At 35.5% G+C, this 22756-nt stretch overlaps 2 protein-coding genes across 9 annotated transcripts; one reads left to right on the top strand and one right to left on the bottom strand.

Annotated features, from left to right (window-relative positions):
* Positions 1-1482: 1482 nt before the first annotated feature.
* Positions 1483-19791, bottom strand: matn3a (matrilin 3a). Of its 6 annotated transcripts, none has more exons than XM_073856352.1 (9): positions 19378-19791; positions 16848-17423; positions 14685-14810; positions 12026-12217; positions 11691-11840; positions 10717-10842; positions 9233-9331; positions 8466-8535; positions 1483-1550 (listed from the first exon to the last, which is right to left on the bottom strand). In XM_073856352.1, exons 1-8 carry the CDS (start codon positions 19529-19531, stop codon positions 8480-8482), a joined length of 1479 nt encoding a protein of 492 aa, XP_073712453.1. In that variant the 5' UTR covers positions 19532-19791; the 3' UTR covers positions 1483-1550; positions 8466-8479. The 6 variants fall into 6 exon arrangements, with proteins under 6 accessions (XP_073712453.1, XP_073712456.1, XP_073712458.1 ...); XM_073856354.1 differs by lacking the exon at positions 1483-1550 and adding an exon at positions 7985-8385; XM_073856355.1 differs by lacking the exon at positions 14685-14810 and having other exon boundaries at positions 19378-19790.
* On the top strand, positions 1850-5719 carry LOC129428986 (THAP domain-containing protein 6). 3 transcript variants are annotated; one of them, XM_073856359.1, is made up of 7 exons: positions 1850-2007; positions 2890-3073; positions 3153-3293; positions 4325-4535; positions 4643-4796; positions 4880-4974; positions 5037-5719. In XM_073856359.1, the coding sequence occupies exons 1-7, from the start codon at positions 1928-1930 to the stop codon at positions 5159-5161; spliced, it is 990 nt and encodes a 329-aa protein (XP_073712460.1). In that variant the 5' UTR covers positions 1850-1927; the 3' UTR covers positions 5162-5719. The 3 variants fall into 3 exon arrangements, with proteins under 3 accessions (XP_073712460.1, XP_073712462.1, XP_073712461.1); XM_073856361.1 differs by having other exon boundaries at positions 5040-5719; XM_073856360.1 differs by lacking the exon at positions 1850-2007 and adding an exon at positions 2471-2623.
* Positions 19792-22756: the final 2965 nt, after the last annotated feature.

The following is a 22756-nucleotide window of genomic DNA, read 5'->3' on the forward strand; positions in this document are numbered from 1 at the left end:
TAAACGAATATATCAGAAATAAATGGCAATCAGAATGGGATCAATGTCTAAATAAGTAGTTGCATGAAATAAATCCTGATGTGAGGAAAAAAATCCTGTTTTGACAATCGTTGGAATCAAGTCTTCTATACAAGATGCAGAATAGGACATTCAAAAATTATCTATCTAATTTGTATTACATCTGACCCTGTGAGAAACCTTTTTTACTCTGTTGATATACTTTTGAAAAGGTTTTTAATCAAGTGAATCCAAACATGGTTTTAAAATTTCTAGTCTTCCTTTATTTAATTATAGTCTATTCTCGCCATAAATATAGCCTCAGAAGCTGGTATAGCTTTTAAAAGAAAAGAAAGAAAGAAGATGCCCCATTTGGGTACAGATATGTACCCCTGACGTACTAATAATGTGTACTTTTTGGAAGGGTACCACCCCATTGAAAAGGTTGTTTTACCCTTTTGTGAGAGTGCACCTATATAGCAATGTCTTTATGTTAAATCTTTGGCTAGACTGTAGGTGTACAGTTGGTCTATATTGATTCATCTCACAGTGGAAGCAGACAGACACATTTTAATATGTTAGTGTTACACTATAGGCCATCTAACTGAGCTATGTGATGACCTAACACTGTTTGCAAGGAATGTCTGTACCATTTCACAACAAATAGTGTTATGAAATCCTGGAAAATATTATGAACTGGCCAAACACTTGAAAAACAAGTTTTAATTTAAAGAGTGTCATTGACATTAAGAACAATTAAAGGTGCAGTGTGTAATTTTTAGAAGGATCTCTTGACAGAAATGCAAAATAATATGCAAAACTATATGATCAGGGGTGTATAAAGACCTTTCATAATGAACCATTATGTGTTTATTTCCTTAGAATGAGATGTTTTTTTCTACATACAGGAGAGTCCCCTTACATGGAAGTCGCCATTTTGTGCCACCATGTTTCTACAGAAGCCCTTAACAGACAAACTTTTTTTACTAAGTTGTCTCCGACGATGACATGTTTGTCCAGTGATGGCTACCGTAGCTTCTTTATGTGTTTCAAAAGCGAGGGGTGAGCAGTGGACTGAACCGTTGGTTGCAATTCACTACATCACCACTAGATGCCGCTAACATTTACACACTGCACCTTTAAAAGTGATATTTGTAGATATTGTGTTTAATTAACTGAATATTTAAGACATAGAATAAACAATAATAATATGGTTATATTTGTTCAAGGTGTTTTTGTTTAAAGTAAAACAAAATGAAATAAAATACAGAGCAATAAATTTACAGCACAAAATCTTGATCAGCACTGGACAGCAAACCAACCATTTGCAACTCATTATATAAGATAAAACATTCATCAGTATATAAATTTACTATTCATATTTTTATACTTTTTAGAATTTAGTGACAGCCTTACAAACTGATTTCTTTGACATTTTTAAGATAATGTTTGGGTCTAATATTCAGTAGCATCATTTTAACATCAGACAGTTTAAGAGATGTTTATGTAGATGATGAAGTCTCTAGAAGTACTGCTGAAATGTCAGATTGACCCTGATAAACAGAATTAAAGACTTTTGAATATATTTAGTTATTAATAATCATCATCAGAAATTCATCACTTAGGCTACCATGAAATGCTCTGTTACATCCGTCCCAGCGTAATCTCTATTTTCCCAACATTTCTTGTGATAGCAGCAAGTATAACAACTGTTAAGGTAATTAATTATTTATATTTGCAACGTGCTGCGGCTCTGTAATTTTCTCGCGACTGCATTTTCAGAACAGCCCAGTTGTGACGCAAAAATCGCGATATTGGCAACACAGACTGGCATTGCTCATGCGCGTTTGCTGCTAGCTAGGTCGTACGTCATCGGCGCCGCCATAATAGTTATGGCAACTTCTCAGCACATCTTATTCTCGTAGCAAAAATGCCTCATTCGTGTTCAGCTTGGGGGTGTACAAACCGTCACACACTTCAAACCAGGTCTCGGGGAATTTCCTTTCACAGGTAAGACTAAATAACCTAACTTTAGTTGGTTCTGGTTTTTTGTCATTACAACAATATATCGATTCCTCGTTTGCCTTAAATGCAGATTACAATGTTTACATGATTTTTTTACAACTGTTAAAGTCTTAATATTTACTATAGCTATATTATTAACTACATTTCTTATTGCCATCGTTTTGGATAAGTGATTGATATAAGATTGTGCAATGTGTGCGTTTTACTGTAGTAAGCTGGTTAGCTAATTTGACATACTGACGGTTTCCTGTTTCCTTGTTTTTGACTTTATTATTCTACAATTTGTACTACACTTAAATGCTGATAAATTAATAGTACTTGTTGTTTACTTTAATCGTTTATATGCTTTTCTTGCCATAACGAATATGGCGGGCCAGACGTATCGCAGCAGCTGACCAAAGCGGCCAATGGAAAGTATTCACGTGACGTCATCACGTTATAATACGTAACACAAAAGATTTTCGTACATAAACGTCGCCGCCATTTTGGACAGGGCAGCCGTGCTATAACTCTCGGAAAAGATGCCGGAGTCGTGTGCAGCTTTCGGCTGTAAAAACCGTCGCACAGTTGAAACCAAATCTCGAGGAATTACATTTCACAAGTAAAACCGAGCAGTTGTTTCTGTTTATTATAACATTATGCTAACTTGTTAGAGTCAGACTTAGCCATAGTTGCTAGCAAGCACGCTTGTAAGCCGAAGACTTCATAAGCAATTTACATGATTTCATATACCGTCTCATCTTATGTTGTGGTTTATATTCGAAATTACATTTACTATAATCGAAAGTGTTATCTACATTGCTGCTTTGCTCATGTTGTGAACCATATTGTAGTTTTTGTCTGCCTAACGTTTCTCACTCTTTAAAGGTTTCCCAAAGAGAAACAGTTGAGGAAGCAGTGGGAATTGTCTGTAAGAAAAAACGCAACCGTGCACTCCGTACTATGCAGTGAACACTTCAGGCCCGAGGACTTTGACAGGACAGGTCAGACTGTCAGGATAAGAGAGGGAGCTAAACCATCTGTCTTTAGTTACTGGACTCGTCGCAAAAAAGTAAGTGTATTCACAGCTTGTAATGATTTGTTACCTTGGCATAAAATTGTGACACATTTTTATTTCTCTTTCGTTTTAGCAACTAGCATCCAAGCAAAAACAAAAAATATGGGAGGCTGAAGAGAGCCTACCAGTGGATTATTCTATCCCAAAGAAATCTCCCACCATTGCACCTCCTGCTCCTCCTCCGCCGCCTCCTCCTCCTCCTAAGCCGAATCTTGTGAGTATCTTTACTCGGTAGCTAAGACCTAAACAGATGTGAGCATCATGGCCTTGGTCAAGTATGCAAGTATGCACGCTTCAAGTGCACACACATTGAAACATGCCGGCGTTAAATATGCTTTGCTGACACGTGCGCACACAGGAGTTACAATGGAAGTACACATAAACCAGTACCTATTTCATCACTAAAAACAACGCTATTTTGGGTATTTGGTATAATACAATGTGCTTGCGTGGATTATGTTTAAAAAACATTTTTATAGCTCCAGATTTCCCTCTCTTCCCAAAACGCACAGATTTTTGTACAAAACTCATCGATTTGTAAAGCTCTATGTCTCTGATTTGCCAGCTAATCTGTACGTTGTGATTGGCCTGAATATCTCTGACGTCACGTCAGCTGGAAATGTGACGCTCCTTACCATGTTTGAAAGATTCACCCACAATGCATTGCTAACAGGAGTTAACTTACAGCTGTGATAACTCACGTCATCGTTTACTTTTGGGTGTGTTCCTTTTGCATATTGTTAACATGTACTAATGCACACTTACACACATCAAAGGAAATGTAAAAACGTGAATTGGACAATAGGTGTCCTTTTAAAGGAGTTTTTAGGAAACAGAAATCCATTATGAAGATGTGTTTAAAGATGTCGCTTTTGGCCAACATGTGAGTGATCCATTTGGGTTTTTCCATTCTGTTTATCCACTTTCATTTAGCCTAATATTGACGAATATCATTAAAACTCTATTAAGTAATTTTTTTGCAAAGATGCCATTTAAGTATACAGAAGGGCCATCTGAAGTGCTATTACCCTGCTTAAATGTGATATCTGAACCTTTAAATATCAGTCTCCATCCATTTTAGTGCCCTACTCGCCTCTTATATTTTTAAAATCTTCATTTGTGTTCATAACATAACATAAAAGTCTTACATGTGTAAGATAGAATGAGGATGAGTAAATTATGAGAGAGTTTACATTTTGTAAATGTAAAATTACACAAAACATTTAATCTTTGCTTTTATACTAGGACCATATCTATGCAATGCCTACAGCTCCCGCTGTCCTAAAGGCCAGACTTCACGGTGCCATGACTAGGTTGGAAAATCTGCAGCGAGAAGTTAGGAATCTGAAGGATCGAGAACGGAGGAATAAGAAAACGATAGACGATCTTCAAAAGGATCTGAAGAAGAAAAACATCGCAAATAGAAAGCTAAGAAACAAGCTTAAGGGCTACTCTGGTAAATAGGAAAATCAAGCTTTGTTTATATATCATATTTACGCTTTTCCTTTTTTTTCGGTTATTTTTGCACAAGCTCTTAGTTTGTCTCTGCTAACTGTATTTCAGAAATTCCAATTGACCTCCTGTTAAAAAAGGGCCACGAGTACACACAGGACCAGAAGGAGTTTGCCCTTAATCTCCACTTACAAGGTCCAAAAGCGTATAACTATTTAAGAAAAGTCCTTCACCTTGACCTACCGCATCCACATACATTACAAAGGTATTCTTTGTGTCATCCTATTGCACATTTTGACAAAGTCCTGGTCGTAGTACCATACATAACCACGTTTTCATTTCCTAAAGGTGGAAGAGTACTGCAGACAAGCCTGGCCCTGACACGGTGACGTCCGACACAACCCCAGTAACACAGGAGGGGGAGGAAGAGGAGGAAGAACTGTGTCCATATTTACCAAAAATATTTTCAGTACAATCCTCATATACTTAACCGTGTCTCTTTTAGCAGATACCCAGAATGTCCCGATTCTGAGCTCATTGGAGGAACTCCAGGAACTTGGCATAAGTGTAGTGTGGACAATGGATGGAGATGCTCCTGATGCTAGCCAGTGCACCCAACTTGCTGATTAAAGGGCCTACAAATCGTTTTTTCACATCCAAAGACTGATGGGAGATTGTTTGTGTTGACGGGTGCGTGTTATATGTTGAATCTGGCAAGGAGAATGTTACCAGAAACCAAACATGTTGTTTCTGTAAATTATGTTGACTGCATGCAGCTAGCAATGTGTTTTCATTCCCAAACATGATGCTGTCTCTAGCTGCGCGGACATAAAGTTGCTTTTTATCGTAGTTCTGCGCTCATCAAGACATAATTCATTGTGGTAACACTACACACAAACACAGTGAATTAAATGTTTTTTGTTAATGCAGCTGTTTGCGGGACTCTTTGATATTATGAATAAACGAAGTGTCCAAGGTTCAAAGCTTCTCTGTATTTTTTAAATTGGACTGAGAGTTAATGTTGAGGAATACGATATTGAAGAGTTTAGATATACTTTACCTTTTATTTCCTGTTTAATTCATTATTTTGTGTTTTTATGTTTTAAATGTTGCTATGAAGCCCGTAGTATGTGACAACATGCCCCAATGTTTATTGTAACATCTGTAAATAAACTTTCCTGGGCAATAGTGGTGCAAATGTTATTGTCAAAATGAAATCTTATCCTAATTTATACAGTACATACACGTATACAGCAGAAATAGTGTAGCATACTATTTCGAACATAACCACTTTAAGTAAATGTACACATGCCAAGCAAAGATGCCTAGTATGACGCTGTGTGAAATGTCTTGCCTTGCTAGTTAAATCCTCAAAATCAGTACAAAGCATACATGCACATAAATTTAACTTTAAACTTTTTTTTTGCATTTTTAGTCTGGAGAAACCTAACCTTTCATGATTTGTTGGGGAATTTCTCAACTGTGTGCTTACCTGTGAAGATAGGATGTTAAAAATGTACCAGACATTCTTCTCAGTTTGACATGACAGATGGTTTCAGCGGCAGGAGTTTATGCATACAAGGTGAATGCTTTGCATCTATAATACAGATTCACATTTTGTAGACTTCTAAATGTTACAATGATTAAAAATGTGTATTTTATATATGTTTTAATAAGGATTTTATTAAAGAAACTATTTGAAAAGCACCATTGCGACCTGGTGCACCTTCACCCAGATCTCTGTGAACTTCAGGACCTCACGTTTTGGCTGAAGAATTTTGCACAGAAAGTATAGCGAGAGGCGTGTTTACTGTGAGAATTAACATGTTGCATTGAAGTTTTACCTGAGCAAAGCGAGCACTGTGTAGGCAGATCAATCACGACACAAAAACGCTTCATTCTGTCTCTTGGATGAATACCTTCTCTGTTTACTTTAACAGGTGATGATGTGGTACAGAAAAGACTAAAAACTTGCAAGAAGAGATTTACATGCGAAAAATGGTAGGTGGGCTTTGGGAATGGTAGTCGGTGTAAGAACTGAATCTGGGGATGTTTAAATGTGTTTGTAAGGATTAAACAATTGCTTGTCACCAAGCATGAACATTATAAGTGATGGAAAATATTCATACAACATCAGAAATAAAGTACAAGAGCCGTCACAGGGATGGTACCCTTTGGAAAGGTCATATGGGTGATTCTCACGAAACCATTGAAACACCACGGCACTAATGATTTTAGCTTTAAAATGTGTAATATAGTAACATTAAAAAGCATCAAAATTAACACAATACTTTGTTCTACCTTGCACAATGTGTGATTTCAACATAAGAATTTATAATTGGAAATTTTATCTCATTTTCTGCTGAGTTCTCATTACCGCAATGTGTCCGGCTGTGTTTGAACATGCGTTATGTTGTAATTTAATCAAATTAACACAAAAATATTAAGAAAAAAATAAATGGATGTTTTGCTAGACTACTTTAGATGACAGAAAAAGTATTTACTGAATATTCATGTATAATAATAATGAAGAAAAATTAGGAAAATGATGTGTCCATGCCTGATGTTCTCATCCTCCGCAACACTTTTTGAGAACAGTTTAAGCACACATGCAGAATTTTAATAAAGTTTGATTTTGAGCGACCAAGCACATGGACCAGTTACTTCAAGATGGCTACCAGGTAAGATCATTTTTTTACAGTTAATTTGAAATATTGACTTGTCAGAATGCTTACACGACTTTTTGATTATCATTACCGCAACAGATGCTTATTAAATGTTAATTTAATTAATAGAAGCATAATTTTAAATGCATGTGCAGAATCTCCAAATTATGTTCTTTCAGGTTTGTCATGTCATTTTGAAAATATGTCAGTGTTGATATTTTCTGACTGTTGCGGTAATGAGATTTTTTAGGACTAATTTTTTTAATTATGTTACAAAAATGATAAGTAAAAGTTTTTAAATTAATGTTCCCATTTACTCCAGACTTTGTTTTTCAATGTCTGGTGGGAAAAAAAGTATATTTAAGCAATTTTTACATTTTCATGCTTGACATTTTTAAAACCAAGTTTTCGTGAGAATCACCCATATATGTAGACATAATGTGAAGTTTTACCACCCCAGTGAAAGCTTTTGTACATTTTTGCCTTTATAGTTATGTTAAATCTTTGGCTAGACTGTAGGTGTACAGTTGGTCTATATTGATTCATCTCACAGGGGAAGCAGACAGACACATTTTAATATGTTAGTGTTACACTATAGGCCGTCTAACTGAGCTATGTGATGACCTAACACTGTTTGCAAGGGATCTCTGTACCATTTCACAACAAATAGTGTTATGAAATCCTGGAAAATATAATGAACTGGACAAACACTTGAAAAATAGTTTAAAATAAGTTTTAATTTAAAGAATGTCATTGACATTAAGAACAATTAAAAGTGATATTCTATATATTATATATTGTATTTAATTGTCTAATTGAATATTTAAGACATAGAATAAACAATAATAATATGGTTAAATATGTTCAAGGTTTTTGTTTAAAGTAAAACAACCTAAAATACAGAGCAATAAAATTACAGCACAAAATCTTGATCATAACTGGACAGCAAATAAGCCATTTGCAACACATTATATAAGATTAAATATGATAAAACATTCATCAGTATATTAATATATGCTATTCATATTAGTATACTTTTTTTAGATCAACAGCCTCACAAACATTTCTTTGACATTTGTAAAATGATGTTTGGGTCTAATATTCAGTAGCATCATTTCAACATCAGCCATGACAGTTTAAGAGATGTTCATGTAGATGATGAAGTCTCTAGAAGTAGTCAGATTGACCCTATTAAACAGAATTAAAGACTCAAAGTTGTGTGTTGAATATATTTAGTTATTAATAATCATTAGAAATTAATAACTTACCATAAAATGCTCTGTTACATCCGTCCCAGCGTATTCTCCATTTGCTCAACCTTTCTTGTGACAGCAGCAAGTATAACAACTGTTAAGGTGATTGATTTTTATATTGAAGATCTGAGGTTTTAAGGTGATATAGTCCAGCTGAGTAATCCACTTCAAGCCAAAATAAACTTGAATTTGGTTACGTCATTTTTTGCCAAAATAACCTGTGAGATGTCTGATATTTCATCATGTAAGCAAAGTGATTACAAGGTTTCATTTATTTATTTTATTTATTTCTGGGCAGCCCAAATTTTGACAGCCTTGTTTTAGCCTAGACGTCTTGACTGTGTTTGGACGGCTATTAGATGTCTTTTAAACACAAAATCCTTGTTGTGTATTTAAAGGAACAGTATGTAGGATTGTGGCCAAAACTGGTATTGCAATCACAAAACTTGTGGCTAGAACTGGTACTGCAATCACACAACTGGTGGCCAATACACAAAATGACAACATAAACATCAGTTGAGGGCTGCAACTCCACTTTTTAAATGACAATATCCTGGCCATACCACTGTCGTCAGTGATATAAGTATTTGAAATGAAAATGATTTCCTAATGTCTTCCTAAACATATCAGGGCCATTTTATGATTAATTGATATACATTTTTTACATACTGTTCCTTTAAGGAATAGCAAGAATGTCTTTATTAATTCCTAATTATTTTCACTAACTCTTACAAGTCAAAATAACACATGAGAGATGAAATGTGGGTCTTCAGAAAGGATATGTTTGGCGTTGAGGTCCTGAATGGAGGTTTGTGTCTGTCTTTGGAAAGCCAGTCTAGCTTCACACATGCAGGGATCTTGAATTATCTCCACCTTCACCTCTTTACACCACAGTCAAGCAAAAAACATCACAAACAAACCTCGCAAACATGCAAATTCAATGAAAAGCAACTATCTCCCCTTAAACCCAAAGTAAATGTCCATTAGCAACTATGTAACACTTAATGTTGCTATTTTCTTTATGTTTTACAACATTGTGAGAGTGTTACATATTAAGAGGATTCACAATGATGTTGAATCAGTTTTTAACTAATTCAGCATGTCAACAGACACAGACAGATGAGGTTTATCTTGTAGCAATTGCATCACATCTGATAGTTAAATGTTTAGTTGTCATCATTTACTCACCACACCGCCACAAACCCGCATAAATTTCCCTGTTTTGCTAAACACAAAGGAAGATATTTGTAATCAGGAAAACAGGAGCACCATTGACTTCCATAGTAGTAAAAGTCAATTGTGCTGAAAAAACGATTTGGTTAAAAACTTTTTCAAAATATCTTACTTTGTGTTCTGCAGAACAAAGAAATGTATACAGGTCTGCAACAATTTGATGAATAAATGATGACAAAGTTTTCATTTTTGGGTAAACTATCCCTTTAATGTAATGCATTATTTCTGTTGCGTTTTTATTGAGCATCTCCGAGTGTTATCTACAGTCTTTTGGGCATCACTTTTAAAATCTATTTGCAATTTTAACTTCATAGTTACAAAGCATTTCTACTAGAAAACTATTCAACTTTGGTTTCTGAAAGCTGGGCATTGCCCACCAGTTATTTCCCAACCACACACTCAGAAAAAAGGCACAAAAGTGATCACTGGGACAGCACCTTTAAAAAAGGTCCTAATACACTGCAAAAAATGATTTTTAAGAAACAAAATCTTAGAATTTTTATTTTGTTTTCAATAAAAAATCTAAAAATTCTTAAATTAAGATGCTTTTTCTTGATGAGCAAAATTACCCAAGAAAATAAGTCTAGTTTTTAGACCGCAAAATCAAATTTAAAATTTAAATTTAAGCACTAAATTCAAGAAAAATGTAAGAAAAATTAGCTTAGCCCATTGGCAGATTTTTTGCTTGTTTTATGCACAAAATCACTTACATTTGATATTTTTGCTATAATAACTTATTTTCTTGGGTCGTTTTGCTCATCAAGAAAAAACAGCTTAATTTAAGAATTTTTAGATATTTTTACTGAAAACAAGAAAAATACTAAGAATTTTTTTCTTGAAAATCATTTTTTGCAGTGTATGTACCATGTTGGTACAGATAAGATGAGGTACCAGTATGTGAACCTTTGAGGTACCAATATTTTTTAAAAGGTACCACCTCAGCGATAAGTATACCTTCATGTATATATTCATGGTTGCAGGAAACACATGGTTCACGTGTCCACAGTTGAATAGTTCCTCTGTGGGTTCTTACGTGTTTTGGAACATGATTTCTTGTCTTCATTCAACACAAAACCCATCCGGCATTCACAGTGATATGTAGCACCACCGTTGACACAAATGTGATCACAGTCATGACCCCGACCACAGTAATCCAGACCTGCAATAAATCGTCTTTATATCTCGAGTCCTAAAGCTTACAGATGTGAACACCACAATTTTCTTTACAGCCTGTGATTTTAAGAAAATCATGGTAATACTTTACAATATGGTTGAATTGTTAATGCATTAACTAACATGAATTACTCCACTGCAAAAATGGTTTTCAAGAAAAAAAATCTTTGTGTTTTTGTCTTGTTTTTAGTAAAAATATCTAAAAATTAAGTTAAATTAAGATGCTTTTTCTTGATGAGCAAAACGACCCGAGAAAATAAGTCTAGTTTTTAGACCAAAAATATCAAATTTAAGTGATTTTGTGCATAAAACAAGTAAAAAATCTGCCAATGGGGTAAGCAAAAGTTTCTTGAATTTTTCTTGAATTTAGTGTTTGGGTGATTTTCACGAAAACTTGGTTTTAAAAATGTCAAGCATGAAAATTGATTAAATTTACTTTAATTTTCAATTATTAAATGTTAGACTTATTTTCGTTTTGCCCATCAAGAAAAAGCATCTTAATTTAAGAATTTTTAGATATTTTTACTGAAAACAAGACAAAAATACTAAGAAAATGTTTTCTTGCAGTGTCCTAAATCACATCAGTCTAATCTCATAAAACCTCTTAATTTCAGCATTTACTTTTCTAAAGCTATTATTAATGCACAGTGAACTAAATTGAATAACTGTATTGGCATTAACTAACATTAACGATGTTGAAATAAATAAATAAATAAATATTTACTAATGCAAACAAATACAACCTTACTATAAAGTCTTACCAAAATCATCATAAAATGGTATGAAATGATTCAAAATACCATTTATGATGATAAACTAAAAGAGAAAACTCACTGGCACTACCATCATCACGATCACTGGCTTTGAAGCACGATCTCCTGTCCTGCATCAGGACAAAGCCAGTCGGGCATGTGCAGTAATAAGAAGGACCATTGGGTACGCAAGTGTGTTGGCAGTCGTGGCCCAATGCACAGGCATCGACACCTAAAACAAGCCGTAGCAGGAGCCGGCAGATGCCAATGTTACTTCCAAAACACTTAATAAATGTCTTACCCAAGGTTTTAGTTTTGTAAGGACTGTAAGCAATATGGCTCCCAATTCACGGTTTTATTTCACATCATGAAATGGCATTAGAGGCCATTTATGATTGTGAAAATTCAATAACTCACTAGCGCTATTTTCTCCGTCTTGGTTACCACCACGTACGCGGTCGGCACGGCTGTAAGCACCAGCACCTTTAATGGAGCACGTTTTCTTGTCGTCGTTTAAGACGAAACCCGAACGGCACTTGCAGAAGTAAGAGTCGTCTCTGCTAACGCAAATGTGTTCACAGTTGTGTCCTATTTGACAGGCATCCATATCTGGAAGAAGTCAAATGGCATATTCGCATGGAAAATATTGGGCACAGGAATTTTATAAAGAGTTGATAAACATCAGAGATTTTCCATTATGATCTTTGTTCTCAAAGCATTCCCATGCCTCAGATCATAAGTGATAAACTTTTGAATGTACTTTTCAGAAGACTTGATCATTTCATGAAATATTTATGGCTGACCTAAACTAGCCGTTTTCAAGCTATCATCTGTCTCAGACTGGCAACACATACACACACTGATGTTGTAGCAACATCATGAACATAAAACATACACGTCCATGATAAGTCAACAGTGATTTAAGATCAGTGGCTGCTGGAGAGCTGAATTAATGGACAATAAAGTTACATTACTCACATGGCTTAATTACTTCTCTGTTCATAAACCTTGTGAGCTGCCGACGGCACTTTAAAGCTGCAGTCTTTTTTAACCATACTTTTGTTGAAAACAAACAAAAATAAAGCAATTACAAAAAAATATGTGTCTCCATATGTTAAGACATTCGCAACAGTAACCTCACGAATTTTCATGTTATAGTCACGGATCTCCGCATTTTTCTGTGTCCGTACCACGGACTTTCCTTTTCGTGTCAGTTTCACGTATTGGTTACTCAATTGTTTCTCCTATTTTCTTACCATTGTCGCCTGGGTTTGGGGTTAGAACAACTTTCTGTTACATAAAATGACATCCTTACCCAAACCCAACTCTAACCCCAACGTCAGCCGACAATTGTTTAAAAATATGAAAAACAATTGAGCAAGCAACACGCGAAACTGACACGGAAAAGAAAGTCCGTGGTACGGACATGCGGAGATCTATGACAATGACACGGATAAATGAGCAAAATATTCCGTGACTATACCACGGAAATTTGTGAAATCAGAGAGATTTTTAAGTTGAGTTGTCAGGTCTAACTTCATGGGAAATTACAGTTTGACATTGTTTGAATTCAACCCACGCAAAGTAACTTGCAATTTTAAGTTTCCAACAGAGATGGCGATAGAGAGGCAAACTTTACAGATTGCTCAAATATGAACGTTCTGATGTAAGGCGATAGTAAAAGGTAGACGGCTGTGCGATATACCTAAAATGTAATATATTGGGATCTTTCCTTCACTAGTGCTTGGTATTCAAAGTTTTTGTTTTTGAAATAAAGCATTAATAAAATAATAATATTAATATTCTGTAATTTGATATCTTCAGCACAATTATTTCAATAATATTTAATATTCAATATATCATCTAGCCCTAGCAGACAGCATTCGACCATCTGTTGGTTCTTGTCACATGACCTGCGGTGCGCTTGCGGCATTTTAGAAAGTTGAAATGTTTTTAACTCAATGCAGTGCGGACGCGCCTGAAAAAAAACTTGAATGGGCAAAATATGCGAAATGTGAATCGCCCCTAATTGCGCAACTTATTGCATTACTTAGTTACTTTTTATGGAAAGTAATGCTTACAATACTTTTTAGTTACTTTTGCATTACTTTTTCTTGGCTGAGGCTTGATCTCTTGCAGGCCTTTCAGGTGTTTTTATGACAGAAAAGTTCTGCGTTCAGAAAGTGCATATTTCATAACAAAAGTTTCTGACTCAAACTGTTCCCACACAGGCATGTACGCATAGAAGTGCATAATGTTCAGTTTAATTCAGTACATCATTTTTGTGTTAATAATAATAAAAAACTTTCATTACGTTTTAAAAAAAGTAACTCAAATATTTATGTGTACATTTAAAAAGTAATGCCTAACTTTACTCGTTAATTCAGAAAAGTAATATTATTACGTAATGCACGTTATTTGCAATGCGTTACCCGCAACACTGTGTAAACATTTCATACCCATATGTATATTTAAGGCAGTAAGCCTACTATCCAACTGCACTACAGTGACAGTAATTTTTTTTGTTTAATTGAAATTTTAAGTTTTGCAATGTTTTAAAATTTTAAGGTAACAAGTTAACTTACTTGTTTAAGCTGAACCTTTTTAAAATAAAAGTGTAACAATATCTTTAGGTGTACTCCTTTATTCATTTTTCTGTGTATTCTTTACAGAGAAGGCAATCTGAAAATTAAATGCGACAAGATCAATAACATTTAAAAATGTTTTAGCATTTATGTGTGATGTATGGAGATTTTGAGTACTTCTGAGGGCAGCTCACTAGGTTTGAAACAGAGCCTACATTCATGTAACCTGTAACTTAGCACACAAAATAAAATACATGAATCATAGACTGGTATCATGATATTAAGTAATACAATCAAAACACACAGACTGGCTAGAAAGCGGTTAAGCACTTGCTAGCTAAAGTTAGTTGAATAGGATGACTGTGTTGTTATAATGTAAGCATTCTCTGTTACTGAGCTTATTTATATTAGTAGGCGTTAGAGAAATTCCAGTAGTTTTGTACTAAGTATGTCTTGCAGCAGAGCAATTAGCACAATCCGCTGGCTCTTACGTTTTAAGGAACATGTTTTCTGGTCCTCGTTCAAAATAAAGCCACTCCGACACTTGCAGTTAAAGGAGGAGCCACTGTTGACACAAATGTGTTCACAATCATGTCCCATAGCACAGGGGTCCATACCTGGAACAAGCCTTCATTATTTAACTGGATTTAAGAGACCACCGGCACTCAAGCAACTAGAAAACGTTTGTGTGCAAGCATCAACGCTCTTTAAAATAAACGTGCTTGACAGGATCTTCACAGCGATGCCATAGAAGAACCATTTTTGGTTCCTCAAAAACGATTTAGTCAATTTCATACCTTTTTAGCACTGTGAAGAACCCTTTAAGCACCTTTGTGTATTTTATTTCCTTAGCGGCTGATCACACCAAACGCATTTTAAACGCTTAGAAACGCGAAGCGCGAGGCGGACAGCACTGCCTTTATTTGATTGACTTCAGAAAAGAGCAGGTTGAAAATTTGGTTTACTGTTAAACTTTAAATAGAGGACGCTTGCTCTGACCTTGATCGAAAGGTGAGATATGTGCAGTCTCCGCCGGTTGTTCCAAGCAAATTCAAAATAAGTGTTCGGAGTTTCATGTGTTTTGTCAAAATAAGTGCCTGCTGCACGCGTCAAAACCGTTTATGGTCAAAGAGACGCTCACGTTCACAAAATACACGCAAGACACTCCCTTACTCATGAGATTATGTGAGTGTCTGGCAAATGCGATCGTCTCTTTTATCATAAACCCTTTAGACGCGTCTGCAGCAGGCACTTATTTTGACAAAACACGTGATGCACATAGGATCTCTCGATGCGCAAAACACATATTTTGAAAAAAGGAACCACACAGTTGACGGGCTACATACATGTTGTGACGAACTTCGCATCGAGCGCCCTCGAAAAAAGAAGTCACCGGCCACCACTGTGTTAAGTCAATGCAAAGGCGCCATACACATCCTGCGGCATGATTCACGCGAATGAGACTGCACAAAGGATGTGATTTGCACAAAGCATGTGATTTGCACAAATGACGTGATGCAAATTGAGCGTTTTGGGCCCCCATAATGCGTGACTTGCGCAAATCGCTCTAGTTGAAAAATCTGAGCTTTGGCGGATATTTGAGCCACATTAACCTATCAGGAGGCAAAAATACGAAACAACAATGGAGGAAAACACATATTGAGACCACAAGCTTAGCTAAAGCCAGCAAATTGAGTGTATTCACGCTTGAATGGCGCGAATTTTACCGGCGAAAGATGCAAATTTCACGAATGAAGCGATTTAACTCAAAATTTGAAAGCTTCATTTGCAATTCACATCTGGTGTGAACAAACAGTCAGAGCACAAACGTGGAAAAACGCGTGGCACGGCAGGCGGCAAAAGCGTGAAGCGTGCATAAACAGCCCGCATAACATTCACTGCCCATAGAAAACACTTAAAAAAGGCGCCTCCTACTGCAATAAATGCGTTCTGTGTGATCCGCCCCTTAGTTTGCAACAAGCTACAATAGCATTTGTGTCAGTATGCGGTGGTGACTACACTCTTAAAAAAATAAAGGTTCCTGAAAGGCACCTTTAAATGTAGTTGGGGCATGTACTAACTAAGCAAAAAGTTTGTAAGCTTTGGGGGCGAAGCTAGCAAGCGCTTTACTAGCATGCCACTTTTAGAGCAATTTTAATGTCCATGAACAATGATTGACTCTTTTCCTGAAAAAGACAAACAGGTTGAATTATCCACAAGCATTCAAATATTCAAAGCTATAAATATTATCTGATGAAAAACATACTTGAAGTACACTATGTTAAAAATATTATATTCTGAGAGCTTTACATTCAAAGATCTTACATTAACAGCCAAGCACATACATGAGCTGAATCAAAGCATTCAAAAGAACCAAAATAATGATTCTTTGTGGGATTGGCTTCACAACACTCTCATGCTGAAAAACATTTTTCTTCTGAATGTTTTGCGGTCCAACAATTCAAACTTCTGAAAAACAGAATGGTTACTTTGGATGCTAATGCTGTATTGTGATCACACAATATATCTTAAGATTAAATGTATGTCTATTTTTGGAAGACCAAGTTGTTTTCCAGACAGTGAATCATTCCCCGGACTATGATATATTCTGAAAAAAGGAGACCCCCATTTCCCCCCTTTTGCGTGAACCCTACCGCACAGTGTCGCCCGAAACTTCGAGGTGAGCTTTTCGATAACGCCGTAGGTCTCCACGTAAAACACGTGGTCCTCCAGGGGGTTGCTGGCCATGAGCTTCAGTGAACGCATGTCAGCCCGGTCCACTCCAACCGCATAAATTTCAATCCCAGAAGCTCGCGCGGCAGCGGACACCTCTTCCACCTGGTCTTGTGGACGTCCATCGGTGACGATAATGGCGACCTTCGAGATGTTCTTGGATTTAGGTCGTGCTCCTGACTTTTCAGTAAAGGCCTCATCCATAGCTTTCTTGATGGCCATACCCGTCATGGTGCCAGCTGCCAAGGGTTCAATGCGGTTGATGGCTTGCTTTATGGTGTCCTTCGAGAGATGGTGCTTCAGCAAGAACTCAATTTTTACCGTGCTGGCGTAGTTCACCACCGCAACCCGAGTGGCATCCGGGCCGACATCGAGGGTGTCCACCATGTCGGCCAGGAAGATCTTGACCTTCTCGAACTCACCTGGACGCACGCTACGTGAGCTGTCGATGATGAAGACCAGGTCCAATGGACGGCTTCTGCACTGGGAGTCTGTCGCTGAGAGTTGAGCAGATAATAAACTTTTTACCTGTTGTTGCTAGCGTCGTAAAATGGTGTATTAGTCCATCATAGAATTAGTGAGATTTGGAGAAGTTAACAGTTTTTGAGCCAATGGAAAAGTGAGTAAAGCAAACTCTTGCATGCAGAGTTAAACAAATGCTAGTTAAACAAAGGTTGAAAATAAGAAGTTTTGATTTATTCTACTTTTTAAAGGAAACACCACCATTTTTTTATATTTTACTAAGTTGTTACGTCAAGAAGAACTTGTCTTAATCACGATTAGGGCTGTAACGATTAATCGTGCAAATGCGCATTTTCTCAATGAATGAATTTTAATAAATTACGGTGAAATCCCAACACATCCAAAAGCCAGATGGCGCTCTCGTGCAGAAACCCCATTTGTGCAGCAGAAGTAGTACCATTACAAATGCTATTACAGCAAATGTCTATAAGAATATTTATATCGCCGTTCTTCAAATTGTTTCAGGTATTTTCATGATAATAAAGAATATTTTTTATGATTTTGTTTAACGAGTTTTTAAAATGCACGTTATAAACGACTAATAGCAGAATAAAAGTTTTTGTTTACATCATATATGTGTGTGAACTGTGTATAATAACTTTGTATAGATAAATGCACACACATGCATATATATATTTTAGAAATGTTTACATGTTTATATACATTTGTATATTTATGTATAATTTATATTATATATATACATATAAATACTAAATATATAAATATATTTTCTTTCTTAAAATTATACATGCAAGTGTGCATGTTTATATATACATAATTATTATACACAGTTCACACATATATGGTGTAAACAAACTTTTATTCTGCTATAGATTAATCACGATTAATTGCGATTAATCATTATGCAGCCCTACTTCTTACTGACCTAAACGCCATAGTACACGCACAAGCTGCGCATGAAACACAGAATCGCAGCCTTGGGATTCAGAATCAATTTCAGACAGGTCTTTTTAATGGGAGACGCGATTTATCTTCACAGCCCTAATCGCGATTAATCTCATACAAAATAAACGTTTGTTTTTGCATAATATATATGTATGCACTGTGTGTAATTATTTTGTAAATATAAATACACACACATGCATATATGTATTTAAAAAACATTTACACGTATATAAATATTTATTTAGATTTTAATATATTTTATATTATATATAAATAAAAAATATATACATAAACAACATTTTTCTTAAATGAATACGTGTATGTCGGTATTTATATATAGATGATAATTACACACAATACACACACACACAAATATATTGTGTGTAAACAAACTTTTATTTTGTATGCGATTAATCGCGATTAATCTTTTGACAGCCCTAGTTTTCATGTAAAACACTTTTGTATGTTGCTGTATCTTACATAGATGCTATTATAGAAATGCACTAGACATATTTCAAAAATTGCTGTGCAATTCACAAGAAATTACATTCACATTCTTGTTATTATGTCATACACAAAATTGTCAAGTAATTTTTGTGTAAACTGCAGTGCATTGAGAAAAATAATGAAACGGCAAGTTTCATTTCTGTGATGCAGATCAATAAACACAAAGTTAAAGGAATAGTTCACACAAAAATAAAAATTGTGTCATCACCCTCATTTACCCACCTGTATAATTTTTTGTTTTGCTGAACACAGAGGAAGATATTTTGAGCACCACTGACTTCCATAAGCTTTTTTCCCTACTATGGTAGTCAATGGTGCTCGTGTTTCCTGCTTGATTACAAATATCTTTCTTTGTGTGAAATTCATACAGGTTTCCAACAACTTGAGGATGAGTAAATGATTACATAATTTTCATTTTTGGGTGAACTATCCCTTTCAACAGTAACAAAAACGATAACTTAAAAGCATAATTTTGAAAATCAAGTGATGATACATTTAGATCAGAAAGCAACATACCTGCAGGGTTTAGTGTCCTGTACGGCAGGCCGTTATTTCTCCTCTGTGAGTAACTTTGGCCCAAGATGTATGATGGGTCGTGAAGGTCGTAGGATTGGGTGAGATCCACCAACAGAAGAGAGAGGCAACATACCAAGCTCCTAAAAGACTTCATTGTGTCTCTGTCCGCCTTGCACACGTTTTCTGTCCTCACGGCTCACACCGATGTGCTTCTTATATATAGCATACGTGACGGCACATCTGAAAAGCTGAGGTGAACGTGTCAAATGTTTTGTCCAATCCGAACACAGGAGGCGTCCAGACTACTCAATGCAATGCAAACTAAATCACCTCAACTTGTGAAGAGTCTGTCATTCCCATGTACAAAATGCTTATTATTTATCTACACCTAAATACAGTTTTAAAGGGACACTTTTTTTTAAATATGCTAATTTTCCAGCTCTCCTAAAGTAAAACACTTGAGTTTTACCATTTTGGAATCCATTCAGCTGATCTCTGGGTCTGGCGGTACCACTTTTAGCATAGCTTAGCATAATCTATTGAATCTGATTAGACCATTAGCATCACGCTCAAAAATGACCAAAGAGTTTCGATATTTTTCCTACTTGACTCTTCTGTAGTAACCTCACATGTACTAAGACCGACAGAAAATTAAAAGTTGTGATTTTCTAGGCCGAAATTTTCATTTTCCGTCGGTCTTAGTACACGTTACTACAGATAAGTCAAGTTTTACACTGCAAAAAAAGAATTTTAAGAAAACATTTCATAGTATTTTTGTCTCGTTTCGAATAAAAATATCTAAAATTCTTAAGGGCACATCATGGAATTTTTTGGCCATTAGGGGGTGCTAGACATGTATTTTTCATGTCCAGCGCCCCTAAAGGCCACAAGCGCCGCAGCACTGTCGCAAAGAAAAAGAAATCAACTCTTTAGGTCACAAAGTGTGCCTTCCAGCATGTCAAGTGTCATATAATATAATTTCATGGGTTTTATTTTTTTTCAAACGCCAAAAGATCGCATAGCTCACGTTTACAAGCCAGTTGTAACGGTGGTCGCTTGATTAAAGTTTCTATTTAAAAAAATTGCTTTAAAGGGGAATCGCACACGGCTCACCCATGTCCTAGGTCCATGACGCCACCACGGCGCCACAATGTCACGTGATATAAGTCTCTCTCTAAACTCTCCAAGTAGCCTTCAGTAAAATTCACATTAAAAAATTGTATTCGGGCGCCAGACAGGACTTATATGGGTGATTCTCACGAAAACTTGGTTTTTAAAATGTCAAGCATGAAAATGTAAAAATTGCTTAAATTTACTTTTTTTCCCACCAGACATTGAAAAACAAAGTCTGGAGTAAATGGGAACATTAATTTAAAAACTTTAACTTATCATTTAACACTTTTTGTAACATAATTTTAAAAATTAGTCCTAAAAAATCTCATTACCGCAACAGTCAGAAAACATCAACACTGACATATTTTCAAAATGACATGACAAACCTGAAAGAACATAATTTGGAGATTCTGCACATGCATTTAAAATCAAAGTATTATGCTTCTATTAATTAAATTAACATTTAATAAGCATCTGTTGCGGTAATGATAATCAAAATGTCGTGTAAGCATTCTGACAAGACAATATTTCAAATTAACTGTAAAAAAATGATCTTACCTGGTAGCCATCTTGAAGTAACTGGTCCATGTGCTTGGTCACTCAAAATCAAACTTTATTAAAATTCTGTATGTGTGCTTAAACTGTTCTCAAAAAGTGTTGCGGAGGATGAGAACATCAGGCATGGACACCATCATTTTCCTAATTTTTCTTCATTATTATTATTATACATGAATATTCAGTAAATATTTTTTCTGTCATCTAAAGTAGTCTAGCAAAACATCCATTTCTTTTTTTTCTTAATATTTTTGTGTTAATTTGATTAAATTACAACATAACGCATGTTTAAACACATTGTGGTAATGAGAATTTCAGCAGAAAATGAGATAAAATTTACAATTATAAATTCTTATTTTGAAATCACACATTTTGCAAGGTAGAATACAGATTTGTGTTAATTCTGATGCTTTTTAATGTTACTATATTACACATTTTAAAGCTAAAATCATTAGTGCCGTGGTGTTTCAATGGTTTCGTGAGAATCACCCATATATGCAAGCAATATAACATTACTTAATAGTACAAAAGCATGAGAGCCAAGTCAGCATTGGTCGGAAACCCCTCCTCCTCCTTTAGTTCACGCCAGCGAGCGAACGCTGGCCCAATATAATTGATCCTCGTCCTTCTTTTTATTCTGTCACTCTCCCGCTTTCTCTTTCTGGTATCCTCCGACAAAACCTTGGGTTTCTTTTTCATAGTTGCTGCTTCGGCCATGACAAAAAACATCAGGAAAATAAATAATTGCCCTCTCATGTCCAAATTTGAGGAAGTGGAGGAAGTGACGTATGCCGTAAAGCAGAATTTTGTAGTTTTTTGTTTTGTGCTCGGGTTACTACCCGAAACCCCAAGTTTAAAAGTACGAGTAAAAGCGATACACACCCCGTCAGGCTATGGTGGACATGTCATTCAATCTATTTTAAGTCGATGTACCATCACAAGGGTCTTGAAAATATATTATGAAGGTTGAAAAACTACAAAGTGTCACTTTAAATTAAGATGCTTTATCTTGATGAGCAAAACGACCCAAGAAAATAAGTCTAGTGTTATACCAAAAATATAAAATTTAAGTGATTTTGTGCATAAAACAAGCAAAAAAAAATCTGCCAATGGGGTAAGCAAATTTTTCTTGAATTTAGTGTTTAAGGAAAATTTTCAAGATTTTTTGCTTACCCCATGGCAGATTTTTTTGCTTGTTTTATGCACAAAAACACTTAAATTTGATATTTTTGGTCTAAAAACTAGACTTATTTTCTTAGGTCATTTTGCTCATCAAAAGAAAGCATCTTAATTTAAATCATTTTTTGCAGTGTAAATAGGAAAAATATCCAAACTCTTGGATATTTTTGAGCGCGATGCTAATGGTCTAATCAGATTCAATGGATTGTGCTAAGCTATGCTAAAACTGGAAAGGCCAGACCAGGAGATCAGCTGAATGGATTCCAAAACTGTAAAATCCAAATTTAACCCTAGGTGAGCTTGAAAATGTGCATATTTAAAAAAAAAGTGAGGTGTCCCTTTAAATTCTACAGCACCTTTAAAGTCTAAAAGCGCGATGCTAATGGTCTAATCAGATTCAATGGATTGTGCTAAGCTATGCTAAAATTGGAAAGGCCAGACCAGGAGATCAGCTGAATGGATTCCAAAACTGTAAAAATCACATTTAACTCTAGGTGAGCTTGAAAATTTGCATATTTTTTAAAAAAAGTGA

Source organism: Misgurnus anguillicaudatus, chromosome 18, assembly GCF_027580225.2.
Source record: "Misgurnus anguillicaudatus chromosome 18, ASM2758022v2, whole genome shotgun sequence".
Lineage (NCBI taxonomy): Eukaryota > Metazoa > Chordata > Actinopteri > Cypriniformes > Cobitidae > Misgurnus > Misgurnus anguillicaudatus.